At 43.1% G+C, this 21,316-nt stretch overlaps 1 protein-coding gene across 3 annotated transcripts in view; it reads left to right on the plus strand.

Moving 5' to 3' along the window:
* The first annotated feature begins 2,780 nt into the window (after nucleotides 1-2,780).
* Nucleotides 2,781-21,316, plus strand: part of PRKAR2B (protein kinase cAMP-dependent type II regulatory subunit beta) — a 191,287-nt gene continuing 172,751 nt past the window's right edge. The window contains exon 1 of one of the 3 annotated variants that reach the window (XM_050926035.1): nucleotides 2,781-3,188. In XM_050926035.1, the coding sequence (XP_050781992.1) occupies nucleotides 2,843-3,188 (346 nt within the window). In that variant the 5' untranslated portion in view covers nucleotides 2,781-2,842. Of the gene's footprint in view, nucleotides 3,189-3,993; nucleotides 4,068-21,316 lie in introns of those variants that run through there. The other 2 variants (XM_050926036.1, XM_050926037.1) reach the window with 2 other exon arrangements.

The following is a 21,316-nucleotide window of genomic DNA, read 5'->3' on the forward strand; positions in this document are numbered from 1 at the left end:
GCAGGCATGGTGCCAAAGGCACCCTGCCTGCCACTGTCATGGCGCCGGCAAAGCGCCCCCCACAGCTTGCCGCCCCAGGCACCCGCTTGAAGCGCAGGTGCCTGGAGCCACCCCTGCACTTAGCACCCACTCTGGTCTGGGGACCCCCAAGGAACCCCAGGCCGGCAGCGGGCTGAGCAGGCCGGGGGCTGATACCCTGACTGAGCCACTCAACCCACTGTCGGCCTGGGGTTCCATTCACTCAGCTGGTAGCGGGCTGAGCAGGACTAAATTCAACGAAATAGGAAAAAAAGAGCAACTAATGACACAGTGCAAGAACCTAGAGCAGTGGTCCCCCAGGTGCCAGATGAAGGACCGTGGTGGCGGACGAGCATCTGCTGATATGCTGCTGAAATTCAGCGACGACACCTCTGGATGACGCTGCTTGTTGGCGGCAAGCAGCGTCTGTCACAGTATCTTTCCCCAATCTGAACCTTAGAGTCCAAAAGTTGGGGTACCGGCATGAATTCCCCTAAGCTTAATTACCAGCTTAGATCTGATACACTGCCACCACCCAAAAATATATAGTTTTGGGGCACTCTGGTCCCCCAAAAACCTTCCCTGGGGACCCCAAGACCCAAATTCCTTGAGTCTTACTACACAGAGGAATAAACCATTTCCCTTCCCTTCTCTTCCCCTCCAGGTGTTTCCTCCCTGGGCTCCTGGAGAGAGAGACAGATTCAAGCTCCGTGAATCTAAAACAAAGGGATTCCACCCTTCTCCCCTCCCTGTTAAGTACAGACTCAATTCCTTTGAGCCTCAAGAAGGGGAAAAAATCAAACAGGTCTTAAAAAGCAAAACTTTTAATAAAAAGAAAGAAAAAAAGTAAAAGTTATCTCTGCAATTTAGATGGTAAAAGTTACAGGGTCTTACAGCTTATAGACACTAGAAAGAAGCCTCCCTCCCAGCAAAAAATACAATTTAAAATACTTCCAGAAAACTACACATTTGCAAATACAGAAAACAATCAAAAGACTATAACTGCCTTCTCTACTAAATACTCACTATTCTGAATATGTAAGAGACTGTAGCAGGGAGATTGGCAAGAAACCTGGTTGCACGTCTAGTCCCTTCCAGGACCCAGAGAGAACAAAGCAAAAACCCAAAAAACACAAACAAAGGCTTCCTTTCACCGAGATTTGAAAGTATCTTGTTTCCTGATTGGTCCTCTGGTCAGGTGTCCGGTTCACTGTTTGTTAACCCTTTACAGGTAAAAGAGACATTAACCCTTAAACTATCTGTTTATGACAGTATCATCCAGAGGCGTTGCCGCCAAAATGCAGCTGAATTTCTGCGGCATTTTGGTGGATGCTCGTCAGCCGGTCAGTACGCAGGCGTACTGAGAGGCCCCTGCAGGCGCCATGGCATCCACTGGCACCGCGTTGGGGACCCCTGACCTACAGAGCCTCCTGACGCACGGCGATCATTTTGACTTAAATGGACTTGAACTGTATGAAGAATAGAGTATGCTGTCATCAATGTTGCCACATGCAAAATCGATGATGGACTTTGTACAGTTTAGTCATACCAGCAAACTTGTTGACATATATCCTAATGTGTACATTGCCACTCGTATTCTACTGACAATTCCTGTAACAGTAGCATCAGGAGAACGGAGTTTCTCAAAACTAAGGCTCATTAAAAACTATCTCCGCTCTACAAGGAGTCAGGAACACTTGACTGGTCTTGCTATTATTGCAATCAAACAAGATGTCACTTTGTCTTTGTCATACGATGACATTATTACTGATTTTGCAGCCAAAAAAGCCAGAAAGATTGCTTTTAATTAAAAACAAATCCTTGTTTCAATACCTCTTCATAGAAATTTCCAATAAAATGTTGACAAATTAAAAACATTATATTATTTGCATCATTCTGTCAAATCAGAATTTTTTCTATAGTGCTACTTCTTTAGCGCTAGTCCACCAGCATTACAGTGTGCTTCATTAAGTTAAAGTGGTTTTAATAACATGCATGCGGCAAATTTTCCAATAGTGTAAGCGTATGTTTGTGTTTCTAAGAGCAAGACAGGCACAGAGGCACCAGTTTAATAATCCCGCCTATGGCACCATAAATCCTAAGGACGGCTCTGCCTGGAGCATAGCCTTAGCTTTACTGTAAGAGGGCAGCTGGAAAGGCCACCTGCCCCCCTAGCTACAACCCCTCCCTTTCCGTGGTGCTTTGAGTTGAAGGTCAGACCCACCCCCCAAAGCGCCAAAGAGGAGGGCTCCCCCGTGGCTGTAAGACCCCTGCATCACTGTGTGCCATGCCCAGCCCCGGGGGAGAGCGCAGGTTGAGGCCCTACGTCCCAATCTGGGGGACTAGGTACCTTTCCAGCCTTGGCAAACCCTCACCTCCCGCCTCTGACCATCCCCGGCTGAGCCCCCTGCCCTGCCAGCGGCGAGGCACATCCCCGAGCCGCACCGTCCCGCAGCCCGATCGCTTCCCCTCTCTTGCACGCCGCTCCCGGGGGAAGCCCGAGCCCCGCCCCGCCCGGCGCAGCGCTCCACCGTCCCTGGCTGGAGGTTGTCATGGTTTCCCGGGTCACATGCGTGCGAGCCCCCCCCAGCGCTGGGGGAGGAGGCGGGGGCGGGGATGCTACAGTCACCGCCGGGGCTACCGCCGCCGCCGCGCCGAGAGGGAACCGAGAGCAGCCGGCGCCTCCCGGGCTCCCAGAGAGCCGCTCCCGGCACCCCCAGCGGCCAGGGCGGGCTCGGACCCCCGCGGCTCCCAGCTGCACCCGCTGCGGTTCCCCGCGCGCCCCGGCCCCCGTTCCCGCCGCCTTGCCCAGGCCGGCCCCGGCATGAGCATCTCCATCCCGGCGGGGCTGACGGAGCTGCTGCAGGGCTTCACCGTGGAGGTGCTGCGGAGCCAGCCCGGGGACCTGCTGGAGTTCGCCCTCCAGTACTTCGGGCGCCTCAAGGCGGAGGCGGCGGAGAGCGGCGCCGGTGGGGGCTCCCCCGCGCCGGGCCGTGAGAGGGGCAGCCTGGCGCCCCGCAGGGCCCCCACCAGGGGGGTCAGCTTCGCCGAGGAGCCCCTGCAGACCGACTCGGAGAGCGGGGACGAGGAGGAGGAGGAATTCGCCGGTAAGGGCGGGGTCCCTGGGAGCTCCGCGGTCGGGGGAGGGCCGGGCGCCCCCCCGAGACTAGGTGAGACGGGGAAGGGCTCAGTCCTCTCGATACCCCGGAGGGGAGGGGAGGGGAGGGGCTGCAGGGGGAAGCGCCGCTGGCGGCGGTAGTGTTTGAGGAGTGACCCGGAGACCCCTCACACCCCCGCTGTCCGGCCTGGGGGTGCCAGTAGTTCTGGCTTCACAGGACAGTGTATTGCTCAGCCTGCCTGACTTCCAGATTCATGTCCCCTTCTGAAGCGGGAGGGAGGGCGGGATGAAGCCCAGCATCCTTGCGCGCTTCTCCCTTGCTTGTTGTGAGGATGAGTGATGGGCAGAGCGAGGGGAAGGGCTCAGGACACAACTGTTACTGTGCTTTGAGCCTTGTGTGCTACCAGTAATGATGTGTGAGTGGAGAGAGAGCGAGAAGCTGCAGTAAGTGAATCCCAGCTCACTGGTGCAGCAGGACTGCATTTGAAATCATAGTTTGTGAACCCTGACATGATGTACGTTTTTCTTTTCTTTGTCAAAGCACATAAAGTTGTTGTGGCAGATGCCCTATCTGTCCCTTCTCGCTTCAGGCTGGTTGTATCTCTGGCACTTTCTGGGGCTGCAACCTGGTCACAATTGTATTTATTGCTGTTGAGTAGTACCATGTTAAAGACTGCAAAAAAATCCATTTTCTTAAAAGATTGGCTCAAAAAGGAAACTGGGCAAGCGAGTTGTAGGGAGTATGCTGGCCAGAAGGCTGGAGAATGAATGGGAAGAAGCATCCTGTCAAGTTACTGCTATTGGCAAGTTCCACTCCTTCTGTATTTAAACAAAATGACAGATGACTGAAGGTTAGCTTCCATTCTGTTTGTCAAACTGAACTTTAATAACATGGGTGTCTCCCAGCCACCAGATATGCTGCATGGTGTATGTAAGTGTAGCACTGCACCAGATTTTTATATTTGTGTTGTTTATTGTGTATAGGCCTGCATTATGCCTAAGAGATGACATGTAATTTAAAGAGGGACTAATGATCCCTTCTTTGTAGTAGGGATATTGGAAGGCAAAATCTGTATTTTTGTCGTTAATCAAATAGTATATTGCTATTTCTGTTTTATGAATAGGCAGCAAGATATAGAGTCATAGAATAGAAAGTCAATCTTTTGGTGCTTTCTGTGCTTTAATGCTCAAGGACATGTTGCTGTACAAATGCACTCAAATTAATTAAGCATTTTACTTAGATGTGCTCCTGGGTGTTCCATAAGGTAGACAACCAGAGGTTAAAATTTTTATTTCCTTTTAATAGTTATGTTCAAACTACCTGCACAGTAGGAAGGCCCAAGGAGTAAGCATAGCTGAGAGGACAGCAAAGAATGATTCAGTACTTCACTTCACTACAGGCTGATTCCTATCTGCCCACAGTTAAAAATTCTCTTTGTGTAACTGACAGGGTTTATTAGGAGACAAAGCATCTATCAAGGGGACAAACTGCAGCTGTCTCTGAAAAGGTGCAGAGCATTCAGACTACATACTGTGAACTAGCTAACTAAAGGGTAAATTGATAGTGGTGATTTGAGGAGGGGTGGAGGGGGACAGGGAAACAACATAAACATGTCTTTGATATCATTGACAGTTTTGTGAGAACAGTTTGAAAATGAAGAACCAGATTAGCTCATTGAAATATTGGTTCTTCCAGGTCAAGTTCAAGGTATATTTGCATAACCGTATCCAAAAGCTTGCTATTTGCCAGCTGAGCTGTGCTAGCTTTGTAAATGAATGAAATGTTTTTATATGCATTTTATCACTGAAAGTCAGATATTTAAGGAGGTGGAAAAAATAAATTAGCTATTTAAGGAGGGGGGTAAATAAATTAGCTTAAATAATATTTACATCTAAATTGGAAAGTTATGCTGCATATTAAGATATTCAACATCCTTGTAATCTTTGCCCCAACATAAATAGGGTTTGTAATTTATAAGAATTTGTAGCAATTAATTGGGTACTGTAGATTTATGTAATAGTTTTGAACTCTGCTGAAACCACGTCATCTATGAGGTGAGCAAAAATCCTAAGATCATTAGTGTATCTGCAAGCTTGAAACAGAATGATAATGGAGAAAAATTTAAATGTCTTCATTTCTTCATATTGAACATGACTGTCAAACCTGGCTCTTACTATGTTAAAAAGTCTGTTAGTTTAATCCATGGTATGTTGACTGCTTGTATGTTATATTTATGGTATAAATACAGCATTGTAGCTTGAATTTATTATGTGTTACACATGTAAATGTTTATAGGATATTTTAAGAAGCTTTCTAAGAATTGTAGTGAATATCCATAATCAACGATAAAACATTTTATTTATGTTCAATGTTTTGTGGTCTTAGGGGAAGAATGTAATTGTAAATAGTTTTGCTTAAAAAAGAGACTAACCAGGAATTATTTAACTAACTAATTATGTGTAAAAATAATTTTGTAAAACAAAGCATATATGATATTTTGGAGTCTTTTTAAAGCCTACTTTGTACTAAGGTTTATAATCTGTATCAGTATTCCAAGCCTGGAGCAATGAATGGTTCAGGATCACAGGATGTAAATATTTTGGGAACCACTAGGCAGGGATTAATGAATCAGTTCTAATAAATGGTTAGTGGCTGGTTATATGTAACTTTTTTTTCAAAAATTTTACTTTTAGCATAGATGTGTGTACCTTCAAAATAGCACACATGTATCTACACTTCTCATATTGATAACTGGATAGAGGGATTTGTAGTTTAATAACTGTTTTATGGTCTTAAACATAAACTTAAAATCAATTATTTTTAAATATTTTACACTTCTGTAAGTAGCACTTCTGATTATTAACACTGGAAGTGATTAGAATATGTTGTTTCAGTTTGTTTCCTTTGCCTTTTGCATCACTATTTGTATAGTTAGTTAGTTTCCCCTATTTGTGTGAGGCTTTTATACAGGAAGGAGGGAAGAAACATATTTAAACAACTGAGAACATTTGATTGCAAAATGACAAAAATTGCAGGGGACTCAAGAGTAGGTGTAACACCTGAAAGTTCTGCTTTAAAAAAAAAATCAAATAAATGTTAAGTTGACATGTGCCTTTTTTTCATTTGGGAATTCGAACTGAACATTGTTTCATTGTTGAGAACACGTAATTGCCATTGTCCCCCAATTCTTGTTTTGAATAAATGTTTCTATCTATCTAGATACTTGCGTGACTCTCATTCACTGTAGTATTTGAACACCTCACAGGCAATTAATTTTTCCCTCTTGGCACCTCTTGTGATGTCGGAAAGCACTGTCCCATGTTATAAATGGTGAACTGAGCAGTAGGATAGATTTGCCCACTGTCAGATACAAGTCTCTGGCTGATCCAGGAACTGAATCCAGGTCTCCTGAGTCCAAGTCCATTACCCTGTCCATTAGATCAGCCTTCTTAGTTACCGAAATTAAAAGAAATTTAAGGTCCTTACCTTTCAAGCTGTGGATCAGCTTGTGCCATAGGTATCTTTATTTTGAATGAATATCTGAGGTGTATGTGATTTCTTTAAAAAATAAATAATAAAAACATTAAACTGCATTCTCGTAACTTTAGTATACTTGAAGAATTGCTTGCTAAGCACACTGGCTGCTGTGCAAATTATTTTTAGATTTTATAGTAAATATCCATATAAATATAATTCCCATCAATGCATATGAGTAAGTCCCAGTAACAGTAGAAAGAATGATGTCCACATTTAAGAGAGAATTGAGCCTTTATTTTAATATGTTGCCCAGATTATTTAGAGACTGAAATTCATAGTAAATCATGTGTTATGATGTACCTATTGAAAAGTTAAAATTCTTCAGTAAATGTTGTTGGCTTTTAAATGTTACCAATTTTGTTTTCTTTAAATTGTTCTGAAGTGCCAATGCTATTATGAACCTTATTTTGGTGGAAAATGAGTTGCATCATTTATAGCAGCTGCTGTTAAATATTTACTTACAGCTATAGCGAAAGTTCATATTCAACCTAACCTTAATGTGATTTTCTACAGATATTTCTAGAGCTGCTGTTGTTGCTTTCTTAGTAACACAATTGACATGAGTTATATGTATGCCACTCAATATTATGTAGCCCTTTGGGATATTTACTGAGGTATTTTAACAGGAAAAATGCTTCGGTTTGGATATTTTTCTTTCGAGGCTGACTTTGCATCTGCATATCTCTTATTTACATATGTTGCTATGAATACTGTTCCTGAAAATGTGAACTATAAAATACATTTATATGTTTTAGTTATGTCCACCCTCTACATCCACACAATAACAAAATAAAACATTGCAAGTTAAACATTTCTACTGTATCTTGCAACGTCATATGAAAGACACTCCTTTTTGTTCTGGTCACTTTATCCATTGTAAATTCTTTTAAAAAATGCATTGTGTTCACAGAGATGCTATAGCACTGTTTTATCTGTAGAATTCTGAGTTTCAGACAGAACTTGGTATAAATCTTGAACATGTCCAAATATTAATATTGCCAAGTCATCTTGTATGACACAGTGTGATAAACTAGTTCTAAATCAGTAAAATTAATATCTGTTTCAGGTTTTCTCTTTTGACTATTTCTGAATATTTACACACGTGAAAAGTCTGAGAACTATAATAATAAATCCATTTTATTAGTTTTCAGGTCAGTGTTGAAAATGGGATGCCTGAAAATCAAATGTGATATTTTGTTTCCTCACACTATTACTGTTTGTAAAACTGACATCATAACACACTTAATTATGTCACCTTTTTGTTTAGCTTCTAGAAATGGTTCAGGAGGTATTTTCATGTTTACTAAAACTTCAAAACAGAGCAATTTGGTTGCAAAAATTACTTCAGGTCTGTTATGCAGATATAAACTAGTTGTTATATTAGTAGGCATGAGTCAGTATAATCAAGTGGGTAGTGTAAATAAAACAACAATCTTTATATAGATAATCATAATGATACTTAATTATTAAATTGAAGACCACATAGAAAGATTTCTGAATTTTGTTAGAGTAAACCATAAATCTAGGAAAATGCTAATACATACAAATGGTGAAATATGTATTTCTGTATATAGTTTAATTGAATTTAGTGCTTGTTAAAGCTTATTTCCTGAAGGCCATTGAACAAACTTCAGAAAGTAATGTCTTTCAGTCGTTGTCAATGAACAAAGTTTGAACTGGTGACCTAGAGGTGAAAAGCTCAGTAGCCTATTACCAATTTACTGAGCCACCTAGTCTGTTGAAATGGATTCTTTTTAAATAAACAGTTTCAGTTCCCAAAGTAGTTCCAGAATACTGGCGTAAACTTATATTTTTAACTTAAATAATTAAGTAATATCTACAGTCTCCATTCAGGCCAGGGTAGGACTCCACTTGTCTAAGCTCTGCCTGTACAAACCTTAAGGCACCTGCCTGGATGTTGTCATGGGCACAGGTGCTGACTTTTATTTTTCCAGGTCAGTGCTCAACTCCTGCTCCACCCTGCGGCCATGCCCCCACTCCACCCCTTCCCCCGAAGCTCCGCTGTTGCTCAACCACTTCCCACCCCCACTCTGGCCCATCTTCCGAGGCTCCGCCATTGCTCTGTCTCTTCCCGTCCCTGCTCCGCCTCCTCCCCCGAGGCCCTTGCCTGTCTGCCCCTCGCTGCTCTCTGCCCTCCCCTGAGTGCCTCCTCCAGCCTATGAACAGCTCATCGGTGGCCCTGCCAAACAGCTTTAGCTGGTGTGTGCTGAGTACCCCCTATTTTTTTTCCCATGTGTGCTTGAGCCTCCAAGTACCCATGGAATTGGTGTCAATGGACCTAGGGGATACTGAGAGAACAGGAAAGAAAAGATTCCTACTCTCTGTTCTGGTGCCTGGACATGCCATGGCTTGGAGCAGCTGGGAACTGCAATTGCATAAGACATCTTGCTCATTCCTAGGCTGGATCATGCTCAACATTGGAGGAATCTTTGGGGAATTAAACTCTGAATCTCTAGCAAGTCTCTGAGCAGGTGTGAATTGTGATTCCGTCTCTCCCCAAAGGCTTATAACTTGGTCAAATTTGGGTGGATTTTCATAGTGATAGCAAAAGGCACACCCCTGACATAACGGCTACCACCTTGCCAAATTTCAAGTCCCTGTTGCAAAGCATGAGGGTGGTGGAGCTTTTCAAATAAATGGTTATCAGAGTTTTTTAATATGGTCAAAACATATTATTCCTTAGCCTAGCTCTTAGAAAAAAATGATTTGTCATCACTGAAATTTTCCAGAAGAAATTCAGCCTGAGGCAGATACCTAGCATGGAAAATTTTAGCCCCAAAGGTTGAAGGTTAGCAAAGTTATAAGTAACTGAAAACAGGGTTTTACAATGGGAAGCGTCAGGTAACCTTACTAATAGGCAGTGCTATCAGGGCCATCTGTTGTGTGTGTATATATATGTATATGTGTGTGTGTGTGTGTGTGTGTGTATATGTGTGTATTTGTATATACTTACACTTATGGAATAAATGGTAATGTAGTAGATATTGGTGGCATAAGCATGGGGTGACTGTGCTATTCATGCCTGGCAATGAACAAGCAAGTGCCAGTACTAACATTTTATGTTACACCACACCACTAAGTATCTTGTACATAACAAATATATTACAGAGAAAATATATTTCTTTGTTAGGAAAGTTTTAGCAAGTCTTTTTTTTTTTTTTTTTTTAATTACTGGCTCTTGTACCACCCTTCTAAAGAAATTCTGCACTTGCTGGTTCCTGTGTTTTCACTCCACTGTGCATTTATATGAATGAACAACACAGTATCAGTTTTAATAACTAAACAAGATAACAATTTGTCCTGGAAAGCTAGGCAAGTCCCTATTTTCAGGACTTGTCCATGTTGTTTTTGCAGAAAGCAGTGTGTTGTCCTAGTTTTTGTAAGCCCCAGTAGACTGGATGCCTGAAGAAGCTGTCAGCCAGCAGTGCTCAGCCTCAGAGGCAAACCTCGTGTCTGTCATACAAAACCATTGCCATGCTCTATCCTATGAAGCCTCTCAGTGAGCATCCTCCTTAAGCCAGCTCCCTGCACACAGTCAAATCCTTGTGAAGCCTGAGATCTTAGGCACTGCTGCAAGTAGTGAGCCTAAAAGCATACAGCTGTACTGCACATACCTATTAACACAGATAGGGGCTTGTGTCTATGCTGCTTCTCATTTCCCCACGATCTCAGATTAGCACCGTATTGTAACAGCATTGTCTTGCTCTGTGGCTCCATCAATTATGTCTCATTAGTCAGGCATCCAAAACATCTATTCATTCAGTAATTCAAATGATGCTACATTGTGCAGGAAAGCATGAAATCTAAGATGAAATAGGATGTAGACTGAAATTACAAAGATGTCTGGAGACTGCAGGGATAAAATACAGGGCTCACTGCATAACACCTTCTTCTGCCAAGTGAATTGTACAGGAGCCATGATGATTTTGGGAATCTGTCTATGTACAACTTGTGAATTCTGGTTGATGTTATGACATTGCTGTATTTTTTCAACAGCAGAGTATGTGGGAATCCACCATTTGCTGTCAGAGGCTATATTATGTATCAGACCAGGTACTGTGGTTGGCCTTTAGACCTCAAGTGGTTACCTGTTCAGTTGGAAACATTTTGGGACAGTAGGTTGGCTTAAGCTAGGAGAAGCTAGGCCCTTCAGCTTCTCTATGGGGAGTGGAGATAAAAACTTCCTAGCAGCAGAACAAGGAAACCCTCTGTTGGAAGTGGAACATGCAAACTTGATGGACTCTTGGAGCAAGAGAGAGATTGCTTTGGGCATAAGAGAGGGGCATGCTTTCATAGCAGGGGGGCCCTGTTTAACTGCGGGACTGGCCAACCTGAAAGGGAAGCAAGCTAAATTGGAGCAGAGGGGGAGAGAGATGGCATGATTCTAAAGAGAAGTCATTTACAGAAAGGGAAACCTGAACTTTTCAGAGGACTCTTCCCTAAACTCAAAGAATGATCTATAGTAGTGAGGAAGCTGAGGCAGGTACTTGCATATAGGTGTTTATTATTTTGTCTATACCCGTGTATTTCATGTACTGCTAAGTAAAGAGTAACTTGATTTATAATCCTGTGCAATCTATTGGTGTGTTTGCTTTTGCTATCTTGTGTCTGAAGAGTGAACCCAGAGTACCCACAAGGTGGAACGCTTGGAAAAGTTGTGCATAAGCTACTGCGGAATCTGAGAGAGCCCGCACAAGTCACAGAGCCTAGGTAGTGGGACCACAGGGTATCCGCTCTCAGGAGAGGAGTAAGGGGGAGGCTGGTAGATAGAGGATCTGAACTCCGAGAGTGCCCCAGTGGCTAGTGCTGTGACTGTTCAGAGACAGAAGGCTTAAAAAGCACACATGACCCAGCGAGGTACGCTCCAAGTGCAACAGCCTGGTGAGTGCCAAGCCAGGGGGAGCTCTACCTGGACTGTGTGTATGTGACAGTAGACTCGCCTCCAGTCGGGGGGAAATAAATGTAACTCACCCCATTATCACTGCACCACAGAGGAATCTAGAGATTCCAGGTAGAAGGAGAAAATGATCAAGAATGAAAAATCAGAGAAATTCTGACTCTCTTTACTTGTTTTACTGTATTTTGGAAAACAGTAGGGCAAAAAGCCTATTGATTATTGGAGTGAAGTGTTCATAAACATGCATTAATAACATTAAGTACTTTTCACTTGTGTGTTTGCATCTTAGATTGCTGTACTTAATGATATTAATATTTACATAGTGGTCGAGACTAGAATTGGAGATGGAGTGCTTTTTGAAATAAATGTTAGTGATGAGTCTAGAGTTCTTACACTTATTTTGGCTAGCAATGCTGGCTTAAAAGGGCAATAGCATGTAAGTTACTGTAATCATAAAGACTTCATTAATTGAATGGACTAGAAAATTAGTGCATAAAATAGATTTTTTTCCTTTGGTTTTCAGAAAATAGCATGCTCCTTAATGGTTTATTTTTCTGTTTACAATTGTCCAAAATTTTTTGCTGATGCCTTATCCCTTCCTTTTGAGGTACAGCATTACTAACAGCATCAAACCATGCTACATCCCTACAACTCAGATGTAGATAAATACCTTTTTATTAATATTTATAGACTCTCTATAGTGTAACTTTTAATACGCACCAGACAGAAAGAAAACGTAACACGTTCCCTGCTCAAGAAACCAAACATTCCTGACCAAGTCTCAACATGGACTGTAAATAAAAGGTGCACAGAATACTCACTGTCAGCGTGGATACAGGCTGGAACCCAATATAGTCATCCAAAATTGTGAGCTTGAGTACACAGCCTGAGAGAAGGATAGGTGCTTGTATGGCTCTGTTCTAACTTGGGCTTTTGATATATTTTTTTTTTAAGGTAAAGCATTCAGATCCGATATTTGTATTTTGAATTACACTGATAGGATTAATCCAGGGTAAGTGCAGTAGTGTGAGCTTCCTCAAGAAGCCACTGGAATAGTACACATTCTGATTGCAGTGATCTTGCCCATTATATTTTACCCCGACTATCTTGACCCACCTTTGCCACTGCATGGGTGCCTTTGAGTTCTACCCGCTGCTAGTGGCATGGCTTTTCATTAGCACCCCCTGGTCCACAGGGACCTCTATCATATTTATGCTGGCATAAGGCTTTGGTGAAACTGCCCACTAACTTTTAAGTTTTGTGAACCTGATTAAATTTCACGTAGTTGATATTCAGTAACCTGATAGAAACTTTGGTGAAGAAATTGTTACATTTGGTAACAGTCATGCTTTTTAAAGTTTTGCCAAGGCTAGAGAAACTTGAGTGAGTACAAACGCTTTCAGGACTAGTAAGCTTTTTTTAAGCACCAGTGTTGGATTAATGATCATTCAAAATATTTTTGATTCCCTGTAAGCCAGAATTCAAAGGGACCAGAGCCAATGCTTTTTTTCAAATTATACACCACCATGTCTAAAATTAATGCAGGAAGAATTAATGCTCCTGTTGAACTTTTGCATGGACAAATGTGGCTTCAGTCTGCAGTATTTTATCCTAGTTTTTCTGTACTTGGAGTGGGGTATTTAGTTAATGTTGAAGTCAGGTAGTTTTTGTTGTAAACAAGAGATGCAAGTGAAAACATATATGTAGGAAGTTAAGAAAGTGAGTAACTTAATTTGTTTCACTTTGGTTTGCTAATCACCAGTTTTCTCTGTCTGTGCCAGTGGGCTGGTGGGTTTTTCTAAAACAGAGTTTGTATCGATAATGTCTCATGATTTCTTATGAGCAAGATTGAGTCCAAATATTGCTGATTCTGGGAGGTATTGGAGCTGTGCAAATGGAAAGTGCTAGCTGCTTCTTTCAATCAGCAGAGAGGGCAGAATCCATAAGTAGGCACCCAGGGTGGATAAAAACCAATGATTTAAAAAAAAATAGGATTTTTTAAATTTAAAATCTGATTTTTTTATTTAAATCGGATTTCTTTTTAATAAAATGCTTTCTGAGGAAAAAATCTATCTAAAGATAGTGTAATAAACTGAGGACAGACAGCTATAAGGGAGGCATAGAAACCAGTCTCAGAGGGTTAAAAAGCCCTCCCTATCAACTAGGGGGTAATTATGGGTCAATCAGGTTCAGCTGAGAAGGGGTTGCCAAGATATCAGTTAGAATCAGCTGAGAGGGAGCTACCTGAAGTTAATTAGGATCAGCTGGTTCCAACCAAGGGCTGCCTGAGACCTCTCCAAACTCTCCCCTGGGAAGGAGGAGGGGAGAGAGAGAAGGAGCCCTGCTGCTAGGAGGTGAGGAGTAGCAAGACAGCAAGCCTTGCCAGGAGGAGAGGCACTTTTCTCTCCCACAAGGGAGAAATATACTATAAAAAGGACTGGTGGAGGAAGGGAACAGACTTCCCCTGGGTTCCAAGGGGGACCAGATTACCCAAGCCTGTCTCACCAGGGCTAAAAGCAGTGGAGGCTGGGGAGACCGAGAAGGTGCCTTGCCACAATAGTTTTAATTAAGATACTTTATAGCACAAAGAGATCCCATCATGGAATAGTAATTATAAATTCTAATTCTATAGTATGAGACAATTTATTCATGTAATGTTTAAGAAAAGTATGTAAAATGAGTTCCAATATTCATGGATTAGGGACCCAATCTAATGGGGGTCCAGGAGCTTCTGTATAGATTACTTAGGTTAATCTTTCTATCTACCCAATGGAACTCAGTGCTCAGTCTAGAAGATACCATCAGAGATGCTTAGTTTTGCAGTTCTCAAACTGTGGATTTGTGTCTCCAGAGATAACATAGACTCATAGACTCTAGGACTGGAAGGGACCTCGAGAGGTCATCGAGTCCAGTCCCCTGCCATCATGGCAGGACCAAATACTGTCTAGACCATCCCTGATAGACATTTATCTAACCTACTCGTAAATATCTCCAGAGATGGAGATTCCACAACTTCCCTAGGCAATCTATTCCAGTGTTTAACTACCCTGACAGTTAGGAACTTTTTCCTAATGTCCAACCTAAATCTCCCTTGCTGCAGTTTAAGCCCATTGCTTCTTGTTCTATCATTGGAGGCTAAGGTGAACAAGTTTTCTCCCTCCTCCTGATGACACCCTTTTAGATACCTGAAAACTGCTATCATGTCCCCTCTCAGTCTTCTCTTTTCCAAACTAAACAAACCCAATTCCTTCAGCCTTCCTTCATAGGTCATGTTCTCAAGACCTTTAATCATTCTTGTTGCTCTTCTCTGGACCCTCTCCAATTTCTCCACATCTTTCTTGAAATGCGGTGCCCAGAACTGGACACAATACTCCAGTTGAGGCCTAACCAGCGCAGAGTAAAGCGGAAGAATGACTTCTCGTGTCTTGTTTACAACACACCTGTTAATGCATCCCAGAATCACGTTTGCTTTTTTTGCAACAGTATCACACTGTTGACTCATATTAAGCTTGTGGTCCACTACGACCCCTAGATCTCTTTCTGCCATACTCCTTCCTAGACAGTCTCTTCCCATTCTGTATGTGTGAAACTGATTGTTCCTTCCTAAGTGGAGCACTTTGCATTTATCTTTATTGAACTTCATCCTGTTTACCTCAGACCATTTCTCCAACTTGTCCAGATCATTTTGAATTTTGACCCTGTCCTCCAAAGCAGTTGCAATCCCTCCCAGTTTGGTATCGTCCGCAAACTTAATAAGCGTACTTTCTATGCCAACATCTAAATCGTTGATGAAGATATTGAACAGAACCGGTCCCAAAACAGAACCCTGCGGAACGCCACTTGTTATACCTTTCCAGCAGGATTGGGAGCCATTAACAACTACTCTCTGAGTACGGTTATCCAGCCAGTTATGCACCCACCTTATAGTAGCCCCATCTAAATTGTACTTTCCTAGCTTATCTGTAAGAATATCATGTGAGACTGTATCAAATGCCTTACTGAAGTCTAGATATATCACATCCACCGCTTCTCCCTTATCCACAAGGCTCGTTATCCTATCAAAGAATGTTATCAGATTAGTTTGACACGATTTGTTCTTTACAAATCCATGCTGGCTATTCCCTATCACCTTACCACCTTCCAAGTGTTTGCAGATGATTTCTTTGATTACCTGCTCCATTATCTTCCCTGGCACAGAAGTTAAACTAACTGGTCTGTAGTTTCCTGGGTTGTTTTTATTTCCCTTTTTATAGATGGGCACTATATTTGCCCCCTTCCAGTCTTCTGGAATCTCCCCCGTCTCCCATGATTTCCCAAAGATAATAGCTAGAGGCTCAGATACCTCTTCTATTAACTCCTTGAGTATTCTAGGATGCATTTCATCAGGCCCTGGTGACTTGCAGGCATCTAACTTTTCTAAGTGATATTTAACTTGCTCTTTCCTTATTTTCTCTTCTAAATCTACCCTCTTCCCGTAAGCATTAACTATACTAGACATTCCTTCAGACTTCTCAGTGAAGACCGAAACAAAGAAGTCATTAAGCATCTCTGCCATTTCCAAATCTCCCGTTACTGTTACCCCCTCCTCATTGAGCAGTGGGCCTACCCTGTCCTTCGTCTTCCTCTTGCTTCTAATGTATTGATATAAAGTCTTCTTGTTTCCCTTTATTCCCATAGCTAGTTTGAGTTCATTTTGTGCCTTTGCTTTTCGAATCTTGCCTCTGCATTCCTGTGTTATTTGCCTATATTCATCCTTCGTGATCTGACCTAGTTTCCATTTTTTATATGACGCCTTTTTATTTTGTAGGTCACGCAAGATCTCAAGGGTAAGCCAAGGTGGTCTTTTGCCACATTTTCTATCTTTCCTAACCATCGGAATAACTTGCTTTTGGGCCCTTAATAGCGTCCCTTTGAAAAACTGCCAACTTTCCTCAGTTGTTTTTCCGCTCAGTCTTAATTCCCATGGGACCTTGCCTATCAGCTCTCTGAGCTTACCAAAATCCGCCTTCCTGAAATCCATTGTCTCTATTCTGCTGTACTCCCTTCTACCCTTCCTTAGAATTGCAAATTCTATGATTTCATGATCACTTTCACCCAAGCTTCCTTCTACTTTCAAATTCTCAACAAGTTCCTCCCTATTTGTTAAAATCAAGTCTAGAACAGCTTCCCCCCTAGTAGCTTTTTCAACTTTCTGAAACAAAAAGTTGTCTGCAATGCAGTCCAGGAAGTTATTGGATAGTCTGTGCCCCGCGGTGTTATTGTCCCAACATATATCTGGATAGTTGAAGTCCCCCATCACCACCAAATCTTGGGCTTTGGATGATTTTGTTAGTTGTTTGAAAAAAGCCTCATCCACCTCTTCTGCCTGATTAGGTGGCCTGTAGTAGACTCCCAGCACGACATCACCTGTGTTTTTTACCCCTTTTAGCCTAACCCAGAGACTCTCCACCCTTCCGTCTCCTATGTCCATCTCCACCTCAGTCCAAGTGTGTACATTTTTAATATATAAGGCAACACCTCCTCCCTTTTTCCCCTGTCTATCCTTCCTGAGCAAACTATACCCATCCACACCAACATTCCAGTCGTGTGTATTATCCCACCAAGTTTCAGTAATGCCAATAATGTCATAGTTGTATTTATTTATTAGCACTTCCAGTTCTTCCTGCTTATTACCCATACTTCTTGCATTTGTCTAAAGGCATCTAAGATACTGGTTTGATTTTGCCTCCCAGCTTTGCCCTGACCCTTCTTCCTCTCTGCCATTATAGCCCATGCTCCCTCCTGTTTCCATCCCATCTCCCAGGTCTTGTTCCCCACTTACCTGTGGGCTTTGCTCACCTGTCCCCGTCGAACCTAGTTTAAAGCCCTCCTTACCAGGTTAGCCAGTCTGTGCGCAAATAATAATGTGCCCCATGCTTGTTATCAGCAAAAATGTTTTAAAATAAATAAATAATATATGGTGGTGAGAAATAACAGACCTCAACCCTATTGTCCCTCTGCAAATTTACCTCTCTCTAAAAGTGCAAAGTTTAAAAAAGTTCAATGAATAGAAAATTGTTGGGGGCAGAATAGATTTGGACAAGGAGGAGAAATCTGGAGATAAATGTGAGAAGGGAAGGACAGGCAGTAGAAACAAAAATGAAACTGTCTGAGCAGCATATTCCAGAAGTCTTGAGGTCTTTCTGAGTGTAGCCTTCATTGATTTGAGATCTACCATACCATTCTCTCACTAGAAGGGAAAACCTATAATGGCAGCAGGCCATAAAAGAGACCCAGTTTGGAAATAAGAACCATTCAAGAAATATATGTTTGCTGCTGATGTTTTAAAGAAAGTCACACCAGTGAAGTGGTGGAAGTCACTTAAGCACTTTGCCCTGGTCTACACTACGAGTTTAGGTCAAATTTAGCAGCATTAGATCGATTTAACCCTGCACCTGTCCACACGACGAAGCCATTTTTGTCAACTTAAAGGGCTCTTAAAATCTATTTCTGTACTCCTCCCCGATGAGGGGATTAGCGCTGAAATCGACCCTTCTTGGTCGAATTTGGGGTAGTGTGGACGCAATTCAACGGCATTGGCCTCTGGGAGCTATCCCAGAGTGCTCCATTGTGACCGCTCGGGACAGTACTCTCAACTCAGATGCAGTGGCCAGGTAGACAGGAAAAGCCCTGCAAACTTTTGAATTTCATTTCCAGTTTGGCTAGCGTAGCGAGCTGATCGGCACAGGTGACCCTGCAGAGTTCATCAACACAGGTGAGCATGAAGTCCCAGAATCTCAAAAGAGCTCCAGCATGGATCGAACGGGAGGTACTGCATCTGATTGCTGTATGGGGAGACGAATCCATGCTATCCAAACTCTGTTCCAAAAGATGAAATGCTGGAATATTTGAAAAAAATCTCCAAGGGCATGAAAGACAGAGGTTATAACAGGGACCCGCAGCAGTGCCATGTAAAGCCTACCAAAGAACCAGAGAAGCAAACGGCCACTCTGGGTCAGAGCCCCAGACATGCCGCTTCTGTGATGAGCTGCATGCCATTCTAGGGGGTGCCCCTACAACTACCCCATCCCTGTGCTTCCCTCCTTCCACACCCCTCCCGGGCCATGTTGGCAGATACCCCCCATTTGTGTGACGAATTAGTAAAGAATGCATGAATTTGAAACAACAATAACTCTATTGCCTCTGCAAGCAGAGATCAGAAGGGGGAAGGGAGGATGGTTAGCTTACAAGGAAGTAGAGTGAATCAAGGGGGCTGGTTTTCATCAAGGAGAAACAAACAGAACTTTCACACCATAGCCTGGTCAGTCATGAAACTGGTTTTCAAAGCTTCTCTGATGCACAGCGCGCCCTGCTGTGATCTTCTTACTGCCCTGGTGTTTGGCTGCACCTAATCAGCGGCTAGGCGATTTGCCTCAACCTCCCACCCCGCCATAAACATCTCCCCCTTACTCTCACAGATGTTGTGGAGCACACGGCAAGTAGTAATAACAATGGGAATATTAGTTTTGCTGAGGTCTAACTGAGTCAGTAAACTGTGCCAGAGAGCTTTTAAACGTCCAAAGGCACATTGTACCACCGTTATGCACTTGCATAGCCTATAGTTGAACTGTTCCTTACTACTGTCCAGGCTTCATGAGCCATGGGAGCAAGGGCTAGGCTGGAGTAGGTGCAACCATGTGGTGCTGCCGACTGGGAGAGGAGTCTGAGGCAGAAGCCTCCAGCTGGCATGATATTCCAGGAAGGACTGAATCTCTATTAGACGAAACTTAAAGAAGAGAATGACCTGGAGTCATTCCCATTTTTGTCCAGGCGCCCCCGACCGACCTTACCGAGGCCGGCCAGGAGCACCCAGAGGATGACGATGACAGCTAGCAGTCGTATTGCACTGTCTGCCATCCGCAAGGCAAGGCAAGGGAATGCTGCTGTGTAGGACTGTAGTACCACGTCTGCCAGCAGCACCCAGGAGACATATGGTGATAGTGAGCTTAGCGGGCTCCATGCTTGCCATGGTAGACATCTGCACGGGTAACCCAGGAAAAAAGGTGAGAAACTATTTTTTGCCATTGCTTTCACGGAGGGAGGGAGGGGGGCCTGACGACATGTACCCAGAACCACCCGCAACAATGTTTTTGCCCCATCAGGCATTGGGAGCTCAATCCAGAATTCCAATGGGCAGTGGAGACTGCGGGAACTGTGGGATAGCTACCATAGTGCAACGCTCCAAAAGTCAATACTAGCCTCAGTACTGTGAATGCACACTGCCAGCTTAATGTGCTTAGTGGGGACACACACAATCAACCGTATCAAATCGATTTCTAAAAAATTGACTTTTATTAAATCGACCTACTTTTATAGTTTAGACATACCCTTTGATTCAAAGACTGTTGAAGTGATAATCTCACTTTTAACAGCAGTAACTTCTTCTGCCAGTGTAGAAAGAATATTTTCTTTCTTTGGACTAGTTCATTCCAAATTGAGAAATTGTTTGGGACCTGAAAAAGCAGGAAAGCTTGTCTTTATTTTCCCAGTTATGAACAAACAGGAAAATGAAGGTGAAGATGACCGATTTAGCTGTAGAAACCAATATTTTAAGTTTCTCATGTTGACCTGGCTGACATAGTCGATTTAATTTTGGTTTTTAAAAAAATATATTCTATTTAACTATTTTGTTAAAAACAATTTTAACAAAAACAAACCTGATTTTAAAAAACTTGACTGTTTAACTAAATTAAAAAAATCATATGCTTGTTTTGTTTAAATATTATGTATTTGCTGTTGAAGAAAAAAATCCGGAATACACAATGTCATTGTTTTAGTTAAATAAAACAATGTAAATGTCTGTCTGGTGATGTTCTCCTCCGAAACTGCATGGCAAGGAAATCCTCCAAATATTAATGATTAACCTGTTGACTTGGAGATAGTTCACCTCCCAATGACTTCATAAATATCTGCTTCAGTTACCTTTGGTAAATGAAATAACCAATCAATCATTTATTTTCTGATATAGTTGTAAAACTAATCTGAAGAGTTTTCAAAATAAATCACTTAAAAATATAGTGTGTACCTTCTAAAAATGAAACCTACATCTATCTCTGAGTTGTGAAGAATATGTATTGAGGTTATAACAACCAATAAGAATGTACTTTTATGTAGAAATCGGCCTGTGCCCTCTCCCAGTGTTTATGTAGAGTGGCTCTGGCCAGACACGGATCAGGGGAAGGGCAGGCAACCTCCCTGTGTGCCTGCCCCTGCGCTGGCTGGAAGGTGAGGAAGGGAGGGGCATAGGGTTTGTGTATTGCTGTGGCTTCAGACACCGCCCCCAGCATCTCCCATTGGCCGCAGTTCCCCTTTCCCGGCCAATGGGAGCTGCTGGGGGTGGTGCCTGAAGCCACAGCAATACACAAACCCTGTGCCCCTCCCTTCCCCATGTTCACTTCTTGGAGCAGCGCGGAGGCAGGGCAGGGTGGGCGGGCAGGCAGGGAGTCTGCCCTGCCAGAGCTCGCCCCCCAAGGCCCTCGTGCACCCTGACCCTCTGCCCTGAACCCCCTGCCACACCCTGCACCTGTCCTGCACCCCAACCCCCTTCCCTGAATCACTTGCCACACTCTGTACCCCCGCCCCCTGCCCTGAACCCCCTGCCACACTCCTCTTGCACCCTGATCCCCTGCCCTGAGCCCCCTGTTGCACCCCCAACCCTCCTGCACCCCAACCCACTTCCCAGAGC

Source organism: Gopherus flavomarginatus, chromosome 1 (genome assembly GCF_025201925.1).
Source record: "Gopherus flavomarginatus isolate rGopFla2 chromosome 1, rGopFla2.mat.asm, whole genome shotgun sequence".
NCBI classification, from domain to species: Eukaryota; Metazoa; Chordata; order Testudines; family Testudinidae; genus Gopherus; species Gopherus flavomarginatus.